Below are 13,897 nucleotides of genomic sequence, written 5' to 3' on the forward strand. Positions count from 1 at the left end.
AACAACAAGGCCCCAGGGAATGATTACATCCCTGCCGAACTTCTGAAGTCCAACATTGGCTGGTGGGCCCCCCTGCTGGCGTCTTTATTTTCTTGGATCGACTCAACGGGTTTACTCCCAGATGGTTGGACTGAGGCAATAATTATCCCAATCTATAAAAAAGGACCCATGACAGACCCGGCGAGTTATAGACCAATCAGCCTTCTGCCTATACCCAGCAAACTATATGCCAAACATCTTTATATCAAGCTAACTAGCTGGCTGGAAACTGAAGCTATTCTAGCGGAAGAGCAAGCGGGTTTCAGGCAAGGCAGATCCACCATAGACCATTGCTTCACCCTAGCCTATTTAATTGACAAATATGCCAAAAAATCCCGTGGGGTGTTATATGCAGCCTTTATCGATCTAAAGGCTGCTTTCGATTCAATTCCACGTGTAAGACTCTGGGATAAATTGAGCACATCAAGTATAGACAAAAGACTATTATTTCTGATCAGCTGTTTATATAAAGACACGGTGCTGCATGTAAGAACTTCGTTAAATGGCCATCTTATAGGACCAGTTCCTGTCAGTAAGGGGGTCAAGCAAGGTTGCATCCTGGCCCCAGTTCTATTCAACATCTACATCAATGATATGGTTAACTGTTTGTCATCTCCGGACTTCCACGCCCCCAAACTGGCTGACAAATCAATATCAGTGCTTTTGTATGCTGATGATGCGATACTCCTATCTCGAACAAGAATAGGCTTAAATAGGCTCATAGGTGAATTTTCAGCATACTGTAGGAGAGAGCAACTTGCAATAAACTATCAGAAAACCAAAATTATGGTTTTTGCAAGGAAACACAGACAGTACAGCTGGAGGATGGATAACCAGACAATTGAACAGGTTAAAGCCTTCAAATATCTGGGTATCGTTTTCCAGTCGACCGGGTCCTGGGATGTCCATCAAAAATGTGCCAAAGAAAAAGCAGCTCAAAGTATCAAGATGCTGTCCCGCTTCTTTTACACGAAGGGGGGCAGATACATCCCAGCAGCCCTTGAAGTTTTTCAAGCAAAACCTCTGGCGCAGTTACTGTACGGGGCACAAATCTGGACGGGGAACCACTGCTCCAGTCTTGAAACTGTGCAGTCTAAATTTCTAAGGCAGATATTCGGCGTCCCCTCCTGTGTTCCAAACGCAGCATTACGACTCGAGGCCTGCCTTCCATCTGTGGAAACTCGGACCTGGCAGAGAACATTCAACTATTGGCTTCGTCTTAATCTGAATCCACCTGGTCTACTGCCTCTAGTAATGCAAGACCCTCACAAAAGCAAGTGGTTCAAAACTGTGCATCAAAAACTCCTTACATGCGGTCTGCATTCACAGTCCCTACTATCAATGGGCCTCATTAAAGCAAAGAGTCTAATAGGCCAGCGCCTGAAAGACATTGAACGACAAAACAACCTGATTATCTTAAAGAAACTGTGCCCATGGTATACCTACTTTCCCCCTTCTCATTTTGACTCTCCAGCTTCATATTTGTTTAAACTAACCATCCCAAAATACAGACGTGCCTTTACATTGGCTAGATGGGATGTTCTTCCCTCTGCTGTACTCGAAGGTCGTTACCAAAAGACTCCATTTGAAAAACGACTTTGCCCATGTGGAGATGGTAACACGGAAACAGTGTCCCACGTCCTTCTATCTTGCCCCCTTTACAAAGACCTAAGGAATGAGATTATTACTCCACTCATTCTCTCCAACCCCGGCCGTTCACCAGACATTACACTGTATTTTCTATTATCTGATACGGATAGTCAGATAACAGAGAAGGTCGCGAGGTACATCGAGAGAGCTGCGAAATTGAGGGCCACCATCTGAGTGACAGACTTGTTCATCTGACGGACCTCCTTTTGCTTGTTCTTTTCTTCCTTTTATCCCTATTTTCACTTTTAACTCTTGTATAGCTGTGGCCTGTTGGCTTTGCTAATAAAGTTTTGATTTGATTTGATGAATTCTTGTATTTTAATATTTTGCTGGAAGCTGCCCAGAGTGATGGGAAACCCAGCCAGATGGGCGGGGTATAAATAATAAATTATTATTATTTATTAAAAGCCACCCCCCTGAAGGAGAGTCTACCACCTTGAAGGTGGGAGGCGAGTTTCTCTCCAGCTGCCTGCGATGCGGAAAGAGGCCTCTGGGTAGAGGCTGGCACAGGTTGGCACAGCAAACCACAGAGCGCCATTGAGGGAGAAGAAGACAATGGGCACGTGTGCTCTTTGGGGAGGGGGGCAGGCAGGAGGGAAGCGGCAAAGGCATGAATGCCCCACTGTATCTCCGCTGTGAGCGAGGACAGGGCCGAGCCAGGGAGGCCGCCGTGGGGTTTTCCGCCTCCTCCTGCTGAAGGGGGCCAAAGGGCCGCGTGAAGTCATTGTTTTTGGGAGGACAGCCTGAAAAGAGTTCATTTCCAGTCATTAAACCTGGTAGTTAAACGGTGTCTGCCGTGCCAGTTGGGTCCGTGGCTGCAAGCTAAGCAGACCATAAAAGGCCCTCCGCCCCCCAGGTCCCTGCTGCGCTGGGGGTTGCCAGAGGAACTGAGGAAAACAAGGCGCTGAGAGGAAATTGTGCAACTATGAAGGCGCATCAGAGAGTGCGGGGAAGCGAATGCCAATTGAGTGTCTAGATCAAGGGAAGTCCGTTCCCCTCTCTTCTGCCTTGGCCAGGCCACACCTGGAATACTGCGGCCGGTTCTGGGCAACACATTTTAATCTGGGTGATTAAAATAATCCAGGGTCTGGAAAGCAAGCCTTATGAGGAAGAGCTGAAGGGTTTGGGGGGGTGTAGCCTGGAGGAGACTTAAGAGGAGATAGGAGAGCTGTCTTCCGATATCTCAAGCGCTGCCACATTGAAGGAGGAACACGCCTGTTTCTCCCTGCTCTGGAGGGGGGGGGGGGACAGAACCGATGAATTTAAGTTACAAGGAAGGAGATTCTAAGAAGCAAGAACTTGATGACAGTAAGAGCTGCTTGACCCCCTCCAAAGGTTGTGGTCTCTCGGAGCTTGCGCTGGCCACCTGCCAGAAATGCCTGCCTTGAAATCAGGGTCCCTTCCAGCTCTGAGTCTATGGGGAAGACAACTGGGGCAGGAGAAGCCTGTTTTAAAGCAAAGAAACGAAGCCAGCTCTCTCTCTAGGAAAAGGGCAGCCTCCCCACCAAGGGAGGAGGGGGGACCTGCTCCCCCTCGCTGCCCCAACCCTGACAGAGCTGGAAATGCAGGAAGAGGCGGCCTGGGGAGGTCAGGAGAGGCCAGCGGAGAAGGCCTTGTTGTTCCCATCCAAAAGGGATGTGCTGCATGCAGCTGTTTATCCTGAGCTGTAAACAAGATCGGCAGCTGGGAGAGGCTGCGTCCCGGAGACGGCCACTGGGCCCACGCAAGGCTACTACCCCCCAGCCCCAAAGGCCGCTTGAGGCCAGGCTCACGGCCCCCAAAGGGGGAGGGCAGCAGGGGGTCACGGAGGCAGCAGCAGCAGGAGCCATCCTGGCAATCTTGAGCTGGAGACGAGCCCAAGAGTTTGCCCCTGGCAGAGAGTGGGGCATGGGCAGACGAGAAGCAGAGCTGGAGGCCGGAGCCCCAAAAGAGGCTTCTGGGCACGTGAGGGGGGGCCCAGCAGGATCCAAAGCAGCAATTCCCACATTGCAGGGGGCTGGACTAGATGGCCCTGGGGGGTCCCTTCCAACTGCATGTTTCCCTGATGGCTTTGGGGGGTCACAGGCTGCCTATCCCTGCAGCCGATGTCAGCAGCAGGTGTGCGACAGGTACCCCCTCCCCAGAAGAACCCCACCTCCGCAGCCGAGGCAGCAGCTGACCTGAGCCGTTTGAGACAGAGTGCTTTATTACAGGATACACGGAAAGCAGACAAGACTGTTCACTGTACAATGGGGAGGGGGTTCAGAGACGCTGCTGGGGGGCGCAGGGGTGCAGCATCTGGGGGGCTGGGGGACGTCCCTGCAGCCAGATGCAACTGGGGAGAGATGCGCCTCTTCCAGACACCATTGGGACCCTGGCTTGCTGCTGCCACTGGCAGCCTGACCTCTATATTGCCCCCCCCCCCGGCCTCCCCCAGGAGTCCACCCCTGAGGCTTTCGGCAAAGCCTTCCGCAAGACCAGGCGGCTCTCACACTCGCTCCTCCGGGCTCCCCGGGCCCTGATCCGCTCTCTCCTCCTGGCTGCCGCCGCCTCCGCTGTCGGGGCTGGTCCGGCGGAGGACGTGCTCTGTCCGGAGGCCCCTCAGCTTCCCCAGCAGCTCCTGGATGAAGTCCTGCGACAGGAAGGAAGGAAGGAAGGGGTGAGTCCCGCCTCTCTCCGGCCGGTGGGGAGAGAGGGTCAGAGGCCAGGCTGGGCCAACAGCTGGGTCAAAAGGGCCGGCAAGGGAGGGGGAAAGCATTCCCAAGGAGAGCCAGGCTGCCAGATCAGACCAGGGGCCCATCCGGTCCAGCATCGTCTTCTCAAAGGGACCAAATATCTGTCTACATAAACCACAGAGCCTAGGACTTGCCGATCAGCAGGTTGGCGGTTCGAATCCCCATGACGGGGTGAGCTCCCGTTGCTCTCTCCCTGCTCCTGCCAACCTAGCAGTTCGAAAGCACCTCAAAGTGCAAGTAGATAAATAGGTACCACTCTGGCAGGAAGGTAAATGGCGTTTCCATGCGCTGCTCTGATTCGCCAGAAGCGGCTTAGTCCTGCTGGCCACATGACCTGGAAGCTGTACTCCGGCTCCCTCAGCCAATAAAGCAAGATGAGTGCCGCAACCCCAGAGTCGGCCGCGACTGGACCTAATGGTCAGGGGTCCCTTTACCTTTAGGAGTCCAGGTAGACTGCCTGTGGAGCTGGGGGTTCCATAAGGACATCAGAAAAGCCTGGCTGCGGCCAACGCCTCCCCCCATCCAGCGTCCTCTTCTCACAGTGCCCCCCCCCGGAAGCTGCCCCCCAGCTCCCTGCCCTGAGAGCAGCCAGGCTGGCTAGCCCTGGGGGGAGGGGCTCCGTGCTTCTCAGCAGAAGGGATCCAGTGGGGGAGGCAGGGGGTGCTCTTAGGAGTGACCAGCTGGGATTGGAACGCCAGGAATCCCCGGGAGGATCCAGCAGCCATCCCAGCAGCCACCGGGAGGGAGGGAGGGAGGGAGGGAGGGAGGGAGGGGGGAGGCTGTGCTGTGTATCTGGGTGGGGAGGGCTTTGCGCCAGCGATGGGAGCTGCATCCCCTCCTCCTCCCCTCCTCCACAGACCACCACTCCTGCTGGGAGAGGCTTCATCCGGCAGGTGCTGGGGGGGGCAAGCGGCTAATTCCCCTCCCTCCCCTTGCAGGGTAAAAGCCAGAGGGGTCCCTGGGGGTCAAAGAGCAAAGGCACCCACCTCTGTGTCCTTGTGGCAAGACTCCAAGATGCTCTGCAAAGAGAGGAGAATGAGGAACGGCTGGGGGAGCCTGCCTTGCATCTCAGCCCCTTTCTCTGACCCTGGAATTTGGGGAGGGGGCAGGAGGAGAATCCCACTTCTCTTCGCTCCCGGTGCAGCTGCAAACCCCACCCCCCAAAAGCCTCCCGCCCACCCAGGCCCCCCGGCCCCTCGGCCTGCTGCAAACTCATCTCCCCTTGGATAAAGTTTGGGTGCCCTTCCGCTTTAAGCTCTTTTGGTTTCGATTTATTACTATTTGGATTTCTTTCCAGCTGGCGCGGCAACATGGCAGGCATGCTTATCGATTGCACCAATGGCCTTTACCCCGCGGATCCCTGGTTATTGCACCCGGGCCAGAGGCAGAACTCGCTTGCTCACAAATGGGCAGAGGCTGGAAATCTTATCATCAGGAGCGCTGGATCCTGCCCACCGGCCTTGGGAGAGGACCGTAAAGAAGCCACCTTATACAGAGTCAGACTATTGGTCAATCCAACTCAATACTGTCTACACTGGCTGGCAGCACCTCTGGCCCAGGCCCACCTGGAAATGCCAGGGATTGGACCCCCTCATCCAGAGGGGGTTTCCTGCACAAAGCTCCCTCCCTCCAAATTTGGGGCACAGGAACATGGAGTCCTGCCTCAACCTGGGTGAGAAGGCTGCTCCACCCAGCGCAGTCTCCACGCTCACTTGAGAAAGGCTCTGCAGGGTTTGGGACACAGGGCTGTTTCCCTGCCCTACCGGAAGATGCTGCCAGGCTAGGACTGCCCTGGCACTGAGGCAGAGCCCCCCCCCCTGACAGCAGCAGCCCCCTGCGCCAACCTGCAGCTTCTTGGCCCGCTCCTCGTCTGTGGCCATCTCCAGCAGATCGTCAATGTTCACCTCGTCCGGCATCTCTGCTTCCTGCAATGAAAGCCAGCGGATTCAGCTGGGTCTCTGCGGGACCAAGGAAGTGCCCTAAAGCTCAGGAAAGGGATCTTGTGCCCCTGCAAGGCCTCACCAGGGACCAGCCCCTTTACAGGACTCTGGAACAGGGGGGCCAGCCACCATTTGTGAAGATCACAAGCAGGCTCGCTAGGAGATCCCAAGAACAGAAAATGGGCCAAAGACCCATCTGGTCCAGCAGCCTGTTTTCACAGTGGCCAACCCGACGCCCTCATGGGAAACTCACAAGCTTCCCATGAGTGCAAGAGCAGCTCTCTCCCCTCCAGTGGTTTCTAGCAGCTGGGATTCAGAAGCATCACTGCCTCTGACCAGACAGGCAGAGCGCAGCTGCTGGCCAGAGAGCCCTCCCTGTATGCTCTGTATGCTCCATCCCAGAAGCAACAGCCTTCATCCTCCATCGCAGTTGACCCCTCTCCCCCTCCCAAATGCCCCCTTTGCCACCCTCCTTCCTGAGTCTACCCTGCAGGTTCGTGGAGGTAGAAACTGTCTCTCATGCCTTCTCACGCTGCCGTTTCTGCGGGGATCTACCCTCGGTATTCATCACTCCTGTTATAAAAAAATCTCCAAATGGGTCCGAACTTCAATGTCTAAAACTCCTGGTAGAGAACAAGGATCTGGAGATCACACTCAGGGTGGCCAAATTCTGTGCGACTGCCATAAAACTTAGGCAACAAGTGGTACTACCAAAGTGATTAAGGTTTTAAATGATAATTTTAGGTTATATTTTAGTGATATATATATATAACTGCCACTATATCTCAATTGTCTCTGTTGTACCCAATTGCAATTGTGTTTTATGATTTTCCTGATATTGTAAGTGACCCGGAACTGGTCTGTGACCGTAATAATAAAATTCATTCATTCACCACCCTTCCTGCAAAGACTTGGCTGGTGGCGCCACTCCCAAACTCCCTCCAGAAGGAGGGAGCTGCTGCCCCTCTGCCTTCCTCCAGCCCTGGGCTGCTAAGAGGGGCTTGCGGAGGGGGCTGGGGAAGGCAGAAGAGGCCAGGCCACGCTTGTGCCTTGGCACCCAGCGCACCCAAGGCCCTGTCGCCCACGGAGGAGTGGGTCAGCTTTTATTTGCTTTCATTATCTTTGTTTATGCTGGCTGAAAGGGTCAAAAGCCGCCTGGGGTGGCTTGCAAAGTGGAACCGTGCTATACACACACACACACACACACACACACACACCAAACATTCAAATATCCCTGAAAAATAAAAGGGCAAGATCAGTTAAAGGCAGAGGACTCCCTCCAGGCCTGTTCCAGACCTGTTTGTCAAGGCAGGAGCCTATTCCGTAAGGATCAGGCATCCTGTAGGGATCGGGCCCTGCCGGGAAAGGCCGCCTCCTTCCTCCTCTGCCGGCCAACCGGACAGACCTGCACTGCAGGGCCTCCTGATCGGAGGCTGAGCTGCTGACACGCCTGCAGACAGCCCTGGAAGCCCACCCAGCCCATCGGGGCCCCAAAGGGAGATCAGCAGCGCTTCCCACTGGGCTCAGCCAGGGCAGGCGGCAGAGAACCAGCTCTCCCCATCGCTTGCCCCAGTAGCTGCAGCCCCCCAGGGCGCCCTGACCTGAGCAAAGGGCTTCAGGGGGAGGCCTGCAGGCAAGGCGGGGGCAAACGCTGCTGTGTCCCCCCCCCCACTGCTGCTGTGTGGCTGCAGAATTCGTCGGCCAGCTGAGTCCTGCTCCTCTCGCTGCAGCTCCCCTGGGATGCGCCAAGCCAGCCGGGCTGGAAACTTTCCTTTCATGGCAGGGTTGCGGGCGCCTCTTTTATAGATGGGTCTGGCTCCTCTCCGCCCCCCCCCCGCCCCCCACCTCGCTCCCTCCCAGGCCTCAGGCTGCAGGAATGCATTCTCTTCCTCTTGAAAAGCCACTCTTTCGTGGGACCAGCTGAGGACCCCAAAGCAGCCCCTTTGTGTGGGGGACGGGACAGGAGGAGGAGATCCCCACTGACAAACCGCCCTGTGGGCTTGGGATGAAGGGCAGGATAATAATTCAATTAATAAAGGCAAAGTCAATAGCTCCAGGTCGCCTCCAAGAGCAGCACAGAAATGGTCTCAATTATTTTTGTTGCTCTTATTATTAATCACAGGGGCAGCATCCTTGGGTACTTCCAGAGGGGTCTGGGCAGGGACCCGAGTTCTGATTCTGCCTTTCATTTCTCTGGAATATTGGGAGGCAGAAGCCACACTGGCGGGGTGGGGGGCACCAAGAGCAGGCAGGGGGCCCCTCCAAGAGGAGCTGGACTGAGGTGGGGTGGCAGCAGGAGAGAGAGAAAGAGAGAGAGAGAGAGAGAGAGAGAGAGAGAGAGAGAGAGAGAGAGAGAGAGAGAGAGAGAGAGGATGGGCAAGCAAGACCAGCCCCATGGCGGGTGGACAGGGGCCTGTGCATGTGGGGGGTGCAATGTGGGATCCACAGGAGAAGAAAGGCCTGGATGAAAGAAGGGCCACCAAGGAAGGAAGGATCCAGACTCTCCAGCCAAATCACAGCAGAAAAGGATTCCCATTAGGAGACGGTGCAGAGAGAGACAGTGTCGCATAGTGGTTGGAGTCGGACCTGGGAGACCAGGGGTCAAAGCCCCACTCAGCCATTAAGTTCACTGGGTGACCTTGGGGGACAAATCACGGCATCTCTCAGCCTAGCCTGCCTCACAGGCTTGTTGCAGGGATATACCCTATGCCTTTTTAAAATGTTTTTCTGTTGGGGGGAATTGGGTTGTTGTTTTTATTTTTATTATGTATTTTGTGGTTTTATATCTTGATTTTATTTTGTGAACCTCCCTGAGACCCCTGGGTATAGGTGGTATAATAATAATAATAATAATAATAATAATAATAATAATAATAATAATTGGGGAGGAGAACCACGCGCCCCACTTTGAGCTCCTTGGAGAAAAAGTTGGGAAATAAATGCAAGGAATAAATAAACAGCGCAGGCCAGCTTTCTTTGCCAGAATCAGGCCGGCTGCCCCATCTTGCTGGGACAGGGCAGGGCTCTCTGGTTCCCCCAGTCCTGCCTGGGGCCTTGGCGGTTCCTGCCCCTGAGCTGAGACCCTCTCCCCCCATTCACATCCTGGCACCATATGTCTTGGGCAGTGCCTTAATCCTGCCCGAGGGCAAGTAATCAAGAAAGATCAAGAAAGGGATTTGGCGAGATTAATGGGGATTCTGCCCATCGGAAAGCCACACAGAAATATTGGGGTGGCAGGAAAAGAAAATGGAAGGGGGTAGAGGGCGGAGAAAAGGCTGCAGCCCCCCAGGGGGGCCAGGAGGGAGAAGGGGCTGCAGCCGACCTGTTCCAGCTTCAGGGATGCCACACAGCCGGGCGATGGCATCTGGGGCAAGAGAGGAGCAGGCCTGGCTGGATCACAGATCCCTGGCACAGGAAGAGAAAGGATCACAGATCTGTAGTGTGAAAAGGGACCCCATCTGCTCCAACCCTGGCAATGCAGGAATCTTTTGCCCAAAGGGGGGCTCAGACCCACGAGCCTCACGCTCTGCCAAGGGAGCTGCTGCCCCAGCAATGACCAGGAAAGTGGGGGCAGCTGGGTCAGGGCGAGCAGCTCCATCCTGAGGCTTCCTGGAAACCGCGACTTCCTTCCCGGTGACCTACAAAGAGCCCACGCAGTGGCTGGGAGTTCCGCAGGCTAAATGAGCCCTCCTTCTTCCGTGAGAGGATTCTGCTGCCACTCTCGTGTTGCCCAAGGTTCCCTCTCGGCAGCTTCTGAGCTGGGAGCGTCTCTTTGGCCCGACCCTAAAGGCTTCTTCCGCGCGTGAGCCTCCTTTGGAAGCAGCGGGTTGGGCTCGATGACCCCTGGAGTTCCCTTCCAGCGCTACGCTCCTCGGATGCTAAGCCCACACGCCGCCTCATGCCGGGCCCTCGCTCCCCAGGGAGGACGGCAGAAGACCCCCGCCTCCAGCCCCTCACCAGATGGCAGGCAGCCCGGATCCTGCCCCTCCTTCCCCCTCTGTCGAGGCAGCGCCTGCAAGCCGCGCCGGAGGAACCCGCGGAGTCTCCCCGAGAGGCTTCCGACGGGGCGGGCGGGCGGGCGTCCCCCCGGCTCGCCTCCCCCGACCCGCTCACCTGTCCGCGGTAGAGCTCCTCCAGGCGCCCGTCGATCCACTTCTCGGTGTCGAGGCGCCGCTGCAGCTCCCGCCGGTCGTACTTGACGGTGACCCTCGCCTGGCGCCGCTGGATGCCCGGGCTGGGCGTCCTCTCGGCCGCGCGGCCGCCCCCCGGAGACAGCCCGGCCGGGCGCGCCGGCGAAGCCCGTCCCAGGCGCCGCCCCACCCGGTTCGCAGCCATCGCTCGCGCCGCCGCCGCCGCTGCCCGACGGGGCGCCCGCCGCCCCACGGCGCCTTATAGCGGGCGAGGGGCGGGCGGGGCGGGAAGGGCGGCCTGGCGCCCCGCCCCACGGCGGGCCCGGACGGGGCGGGCGGACCCCCAGCGCCACCTCCCGGCCGGCCCCGTCCAGGCCAGGCTGGGGAGACCCGAAGGCTCAGCGTCCCGTCGCGCGGGGAAGTGAGAGGCTGCCCTCTTGGCAGGTAGGCTGCCCTGGACATGGAGGCTCCATGCACCCCCCCCAAAAAATATATGCCTTTCTTCCGTGCCTTTGTCTTTTAAGGCTGCCCATCATCTCATGGCGAGGGATTCCTCAACAGGGAAGGGGCATAAAAGACTTTTTGGCCCCCTTATTCTTTGGGTCCTTCTGAACTGGGAGCCGAGAGTTTGGGGTGATGGTACCCAGCCCTTGGGAAGGGGTGGGGGGAGAAGGCGGGGCTGGAGTAGAGGGCAAAGGATGATTTGGGGGTGGGGGAGTGGGAAGGCGGTGGGACCACTCTAGGGGATGTGAGGGGGGTCTTGAGCGGGGGGGGGTCTCCGTGCTTTGCCCATCCCCACAATTGCTCACAGCAGCTGAGTTCTGCCCTGTGGGAAGCGAAAGAGCGGGGGGGAGCAGCCCGGGAGGTGGGGGCCTCCTCCGGGAGAGGCGTGGGTCTCCCCGACCCACTTCTGAACCAGACAGCTGGGCAGGAAGGAAGGAGGGAAGGGAGGGAGACGCGGAGCTCCTCTGCCTGTTCTCGTCCTTCTTGCCAACGTGACGCCCACGGGCTGCAGATGGGGCTCCTCAGCCGGGGAAGGGAGAGCTGTTGCAAAATTTCGGGGTGCACAAGTAGCAAACACACAGCCCACAGAAAACCAACCCTTCACCCTTCGGATTTTAGGAAATATTCCCTAAGAAAACCACACTTTTAGCACACAGAACAATCCCAAACAAGCCATCTTGGCTCTCTTTGTGTCCCCAAATATTTCCTTAGAGCCCATTTAGGAGAAGGAAATAAAACTCGCATCCTAAACCTCGGCTGCCTTGTGGGATTTCCAGAAGAAGAAAAAGCTAAGGAATAAAAGCTGCATATTTCTGGAGTGGGGTCCCTGAGACGCTTGGATGGCACCTTGCACTAAGACTACTGGGACTAATCTTATTATTATTTATAATAATTTTTAATGAATTTTCAATTTTACATTTCCAAATAAACATTTCACAAACTCTGAAATATCCAGCGACCTCCCTTCTTCTCTTTCCATGGTTCATTTTGCATATCATACATCCCTGCATATTTTACTATAACTATTCAAATCATTTCTCCACTTTCACTTCCATCAGAAATTATTTACTCTGTTGATGCTGCCAGCGCTTTGAGCTGCATAAGTATTTTCCATATAGTCAATAAACGTTTTCCAATCTTCTTTAAACCTATGTTCTTCTTGCTCTCTTATCCTATATGTTAAATCTGCAAGTTGTGCATATTCTGACATTTTAAGGTCAGTGGTTCGATTCCCCGCAACAGGGTGAGCTCCCGTTGCTCGGTCCCTGCTCCTGCCAACCTAGCAGTTCGAAAGCACATCAAAGTGCAAGTAGATAAATAGGTACCGCTCTGGCGGGAAGGGAAACGGCGTTTCCGTGCGCTGCTCTGCTTCGCCAGAAGCGGCTTAGTCATGCTGGCCACATGACCCGGAAGCTGGACGCTGGCTTCCTCGGCAAATAAAGCGAGATGAGTGCTGCAACCCTAGAGTCATCCACGACTGGACACAGGGGTCCCTTTATCTTTAACTTGTGCTAGCATTTTCCTTTACTTTGCAGAGTTTCATATTCCCCTTTTAAACACGCAGTGGACAATCGGTTGCAGGCTTGTGTGAGCCTCTCACTATTAGGTTCCTGGTAAGTTCCCTTATATCCCTCTTAAATGAATAAACACACCACAATCTTGTGTAAAGTATATAAAAGAAGTTTACTCACATCAGTTCACCATGGGATCCCTGAAGGCAGACTTGGTTACAAAGGATATACATGTGGATCTGTCCCATATGGGGATAATCCCAGTGTACTTTGTTGGCTGGAAGCATCTCTAGCTAAAAAGCTGCTCCAAGACGGAGGAAGTCAAGGGGGGGGGCTGCATGCCTTGTCCTTTTGTTACCTGGACAGGTAAGGTCAAGCCCACCTCTGGTCACATGCAAAGGACGTATGTCCCAGCCAGGAGGAAACAGGAAGTTTTCCACTGGCTGGACCAAACATTCCCCCGCATGTCCACTCTAGGAAAACAAGGAATGTTGTACTTGACTGCTTGTACATTGTCTGTCCATATTAACTCTCTGAATTGTGATTGCTTCAATGGGAGACAGCCATTAAGGTGTTTTTCTTTCCAGCAGATTTTTATATTTCTCCTAAGAAATATATATTTATATTTTCTTACTAAGAATGTGGTTCATAAAACTCTTGCAGATTTTAGCCTTCCCATACCAGACATGCATGCCAGCCGAATTTTTAATCTTGACCCTCTAAATCTAAGATGTCTGCATTATCCAATACACTCCATTCTTTTAACTAACACAGGCAAGCTGCCTCAAAATACATTTGCAAATCTGGCAGAGCAAAGCCTCCTCTTTCATTTGTATCTATCATACTTTTATGTTTAATTCTTGGCTTTTCCCCGTCAGATAATTTTGAGATATCTTTTTTCCATTCTTTGAAGCAGCTTAAATTATTCACAATTGGGATTGATTGGAATAAAAACAGCATCCAAGGCAATAAATTCATTTTAATAGCTGAAATTCTACCTAACACGGGAGAGTTTCATTCTTCCCCATATATCCAACTCTTTCTTAATTTCTTTCCACAATTTAATATAATTATTTTCAAACAGGATGAGATTTCTTTCTGTCAATCAAATTCCCAAATACCTAACTTTTTTGCCTATTTTTAGACCAAACATCCTTTCTTTAAAAAAATTCAACTTCTCATCCATGTTTTGAAACAACATTTTGGTTTTATCTGAATTTACTTTAAAACCTGCCACTTCTCCTTGTGATAATGATACTGTATATCGTTTGTAAGTTTCCAAGAAGCTCTGTAAGAAGGTTTGGTAGAAATATTGTTTAAATAACATGGTAAGATAAGATATACATAGTGCAATATAAATGAAGAAATGTGAAGATATGTAATAACTACGGAAAATTATCAGACATGTT

General features: G+C 53.8%; 1 protein-coding gene across 1 annotated transcript; it reads right to left on the reverse strand.

Moving 5' to 3' along the window:
• Nucleotides 1-3,856: 3,856 nt before the first annotated feature.
• On the reverse strand, nucleotides 3,857-10,693 carry PPP1R14A (protein phosphatase 1 regulatory inhibitor subunit 14A). The gene is made up of 4 exons (XM_081922691.1): nucleotides 10,457-10,693; nucleotides 6,248-6,328; nucleotides 5,390-5,422; nucleotides 3,857-4,300 (listed from the first exon to the last, which is right to left on the reverse strand). The coding sequence occupies exons 1-4, from the start codon at nucleotides 10,676-10,678 to the stop codon at nucleotides 4,157-4,159; spliced, it is 480 nt and encodes a 159-aa protein (XP_081778817.1). The 5' UTR covers nucleotides 10,679-10,693; the 3' UTR covers nucleotides 3,857-4,156.
• Nucleotides 10,694-13,897: the final 3,204 nt, after the last annotated feature.

This window comes from Podarcis melisellensis (genome assembly GCF_964234715.1).
Source record: "Podarcis melisellensis genome assembly, chromosome: 8".
In the NCBI taxonomy this organism is placed as follows: Eukaryota; Metazoa; Chordata; class Lepidosauria; order Squamata; family Lacertidae; genus Podarcis; species Podarcis melisellensis.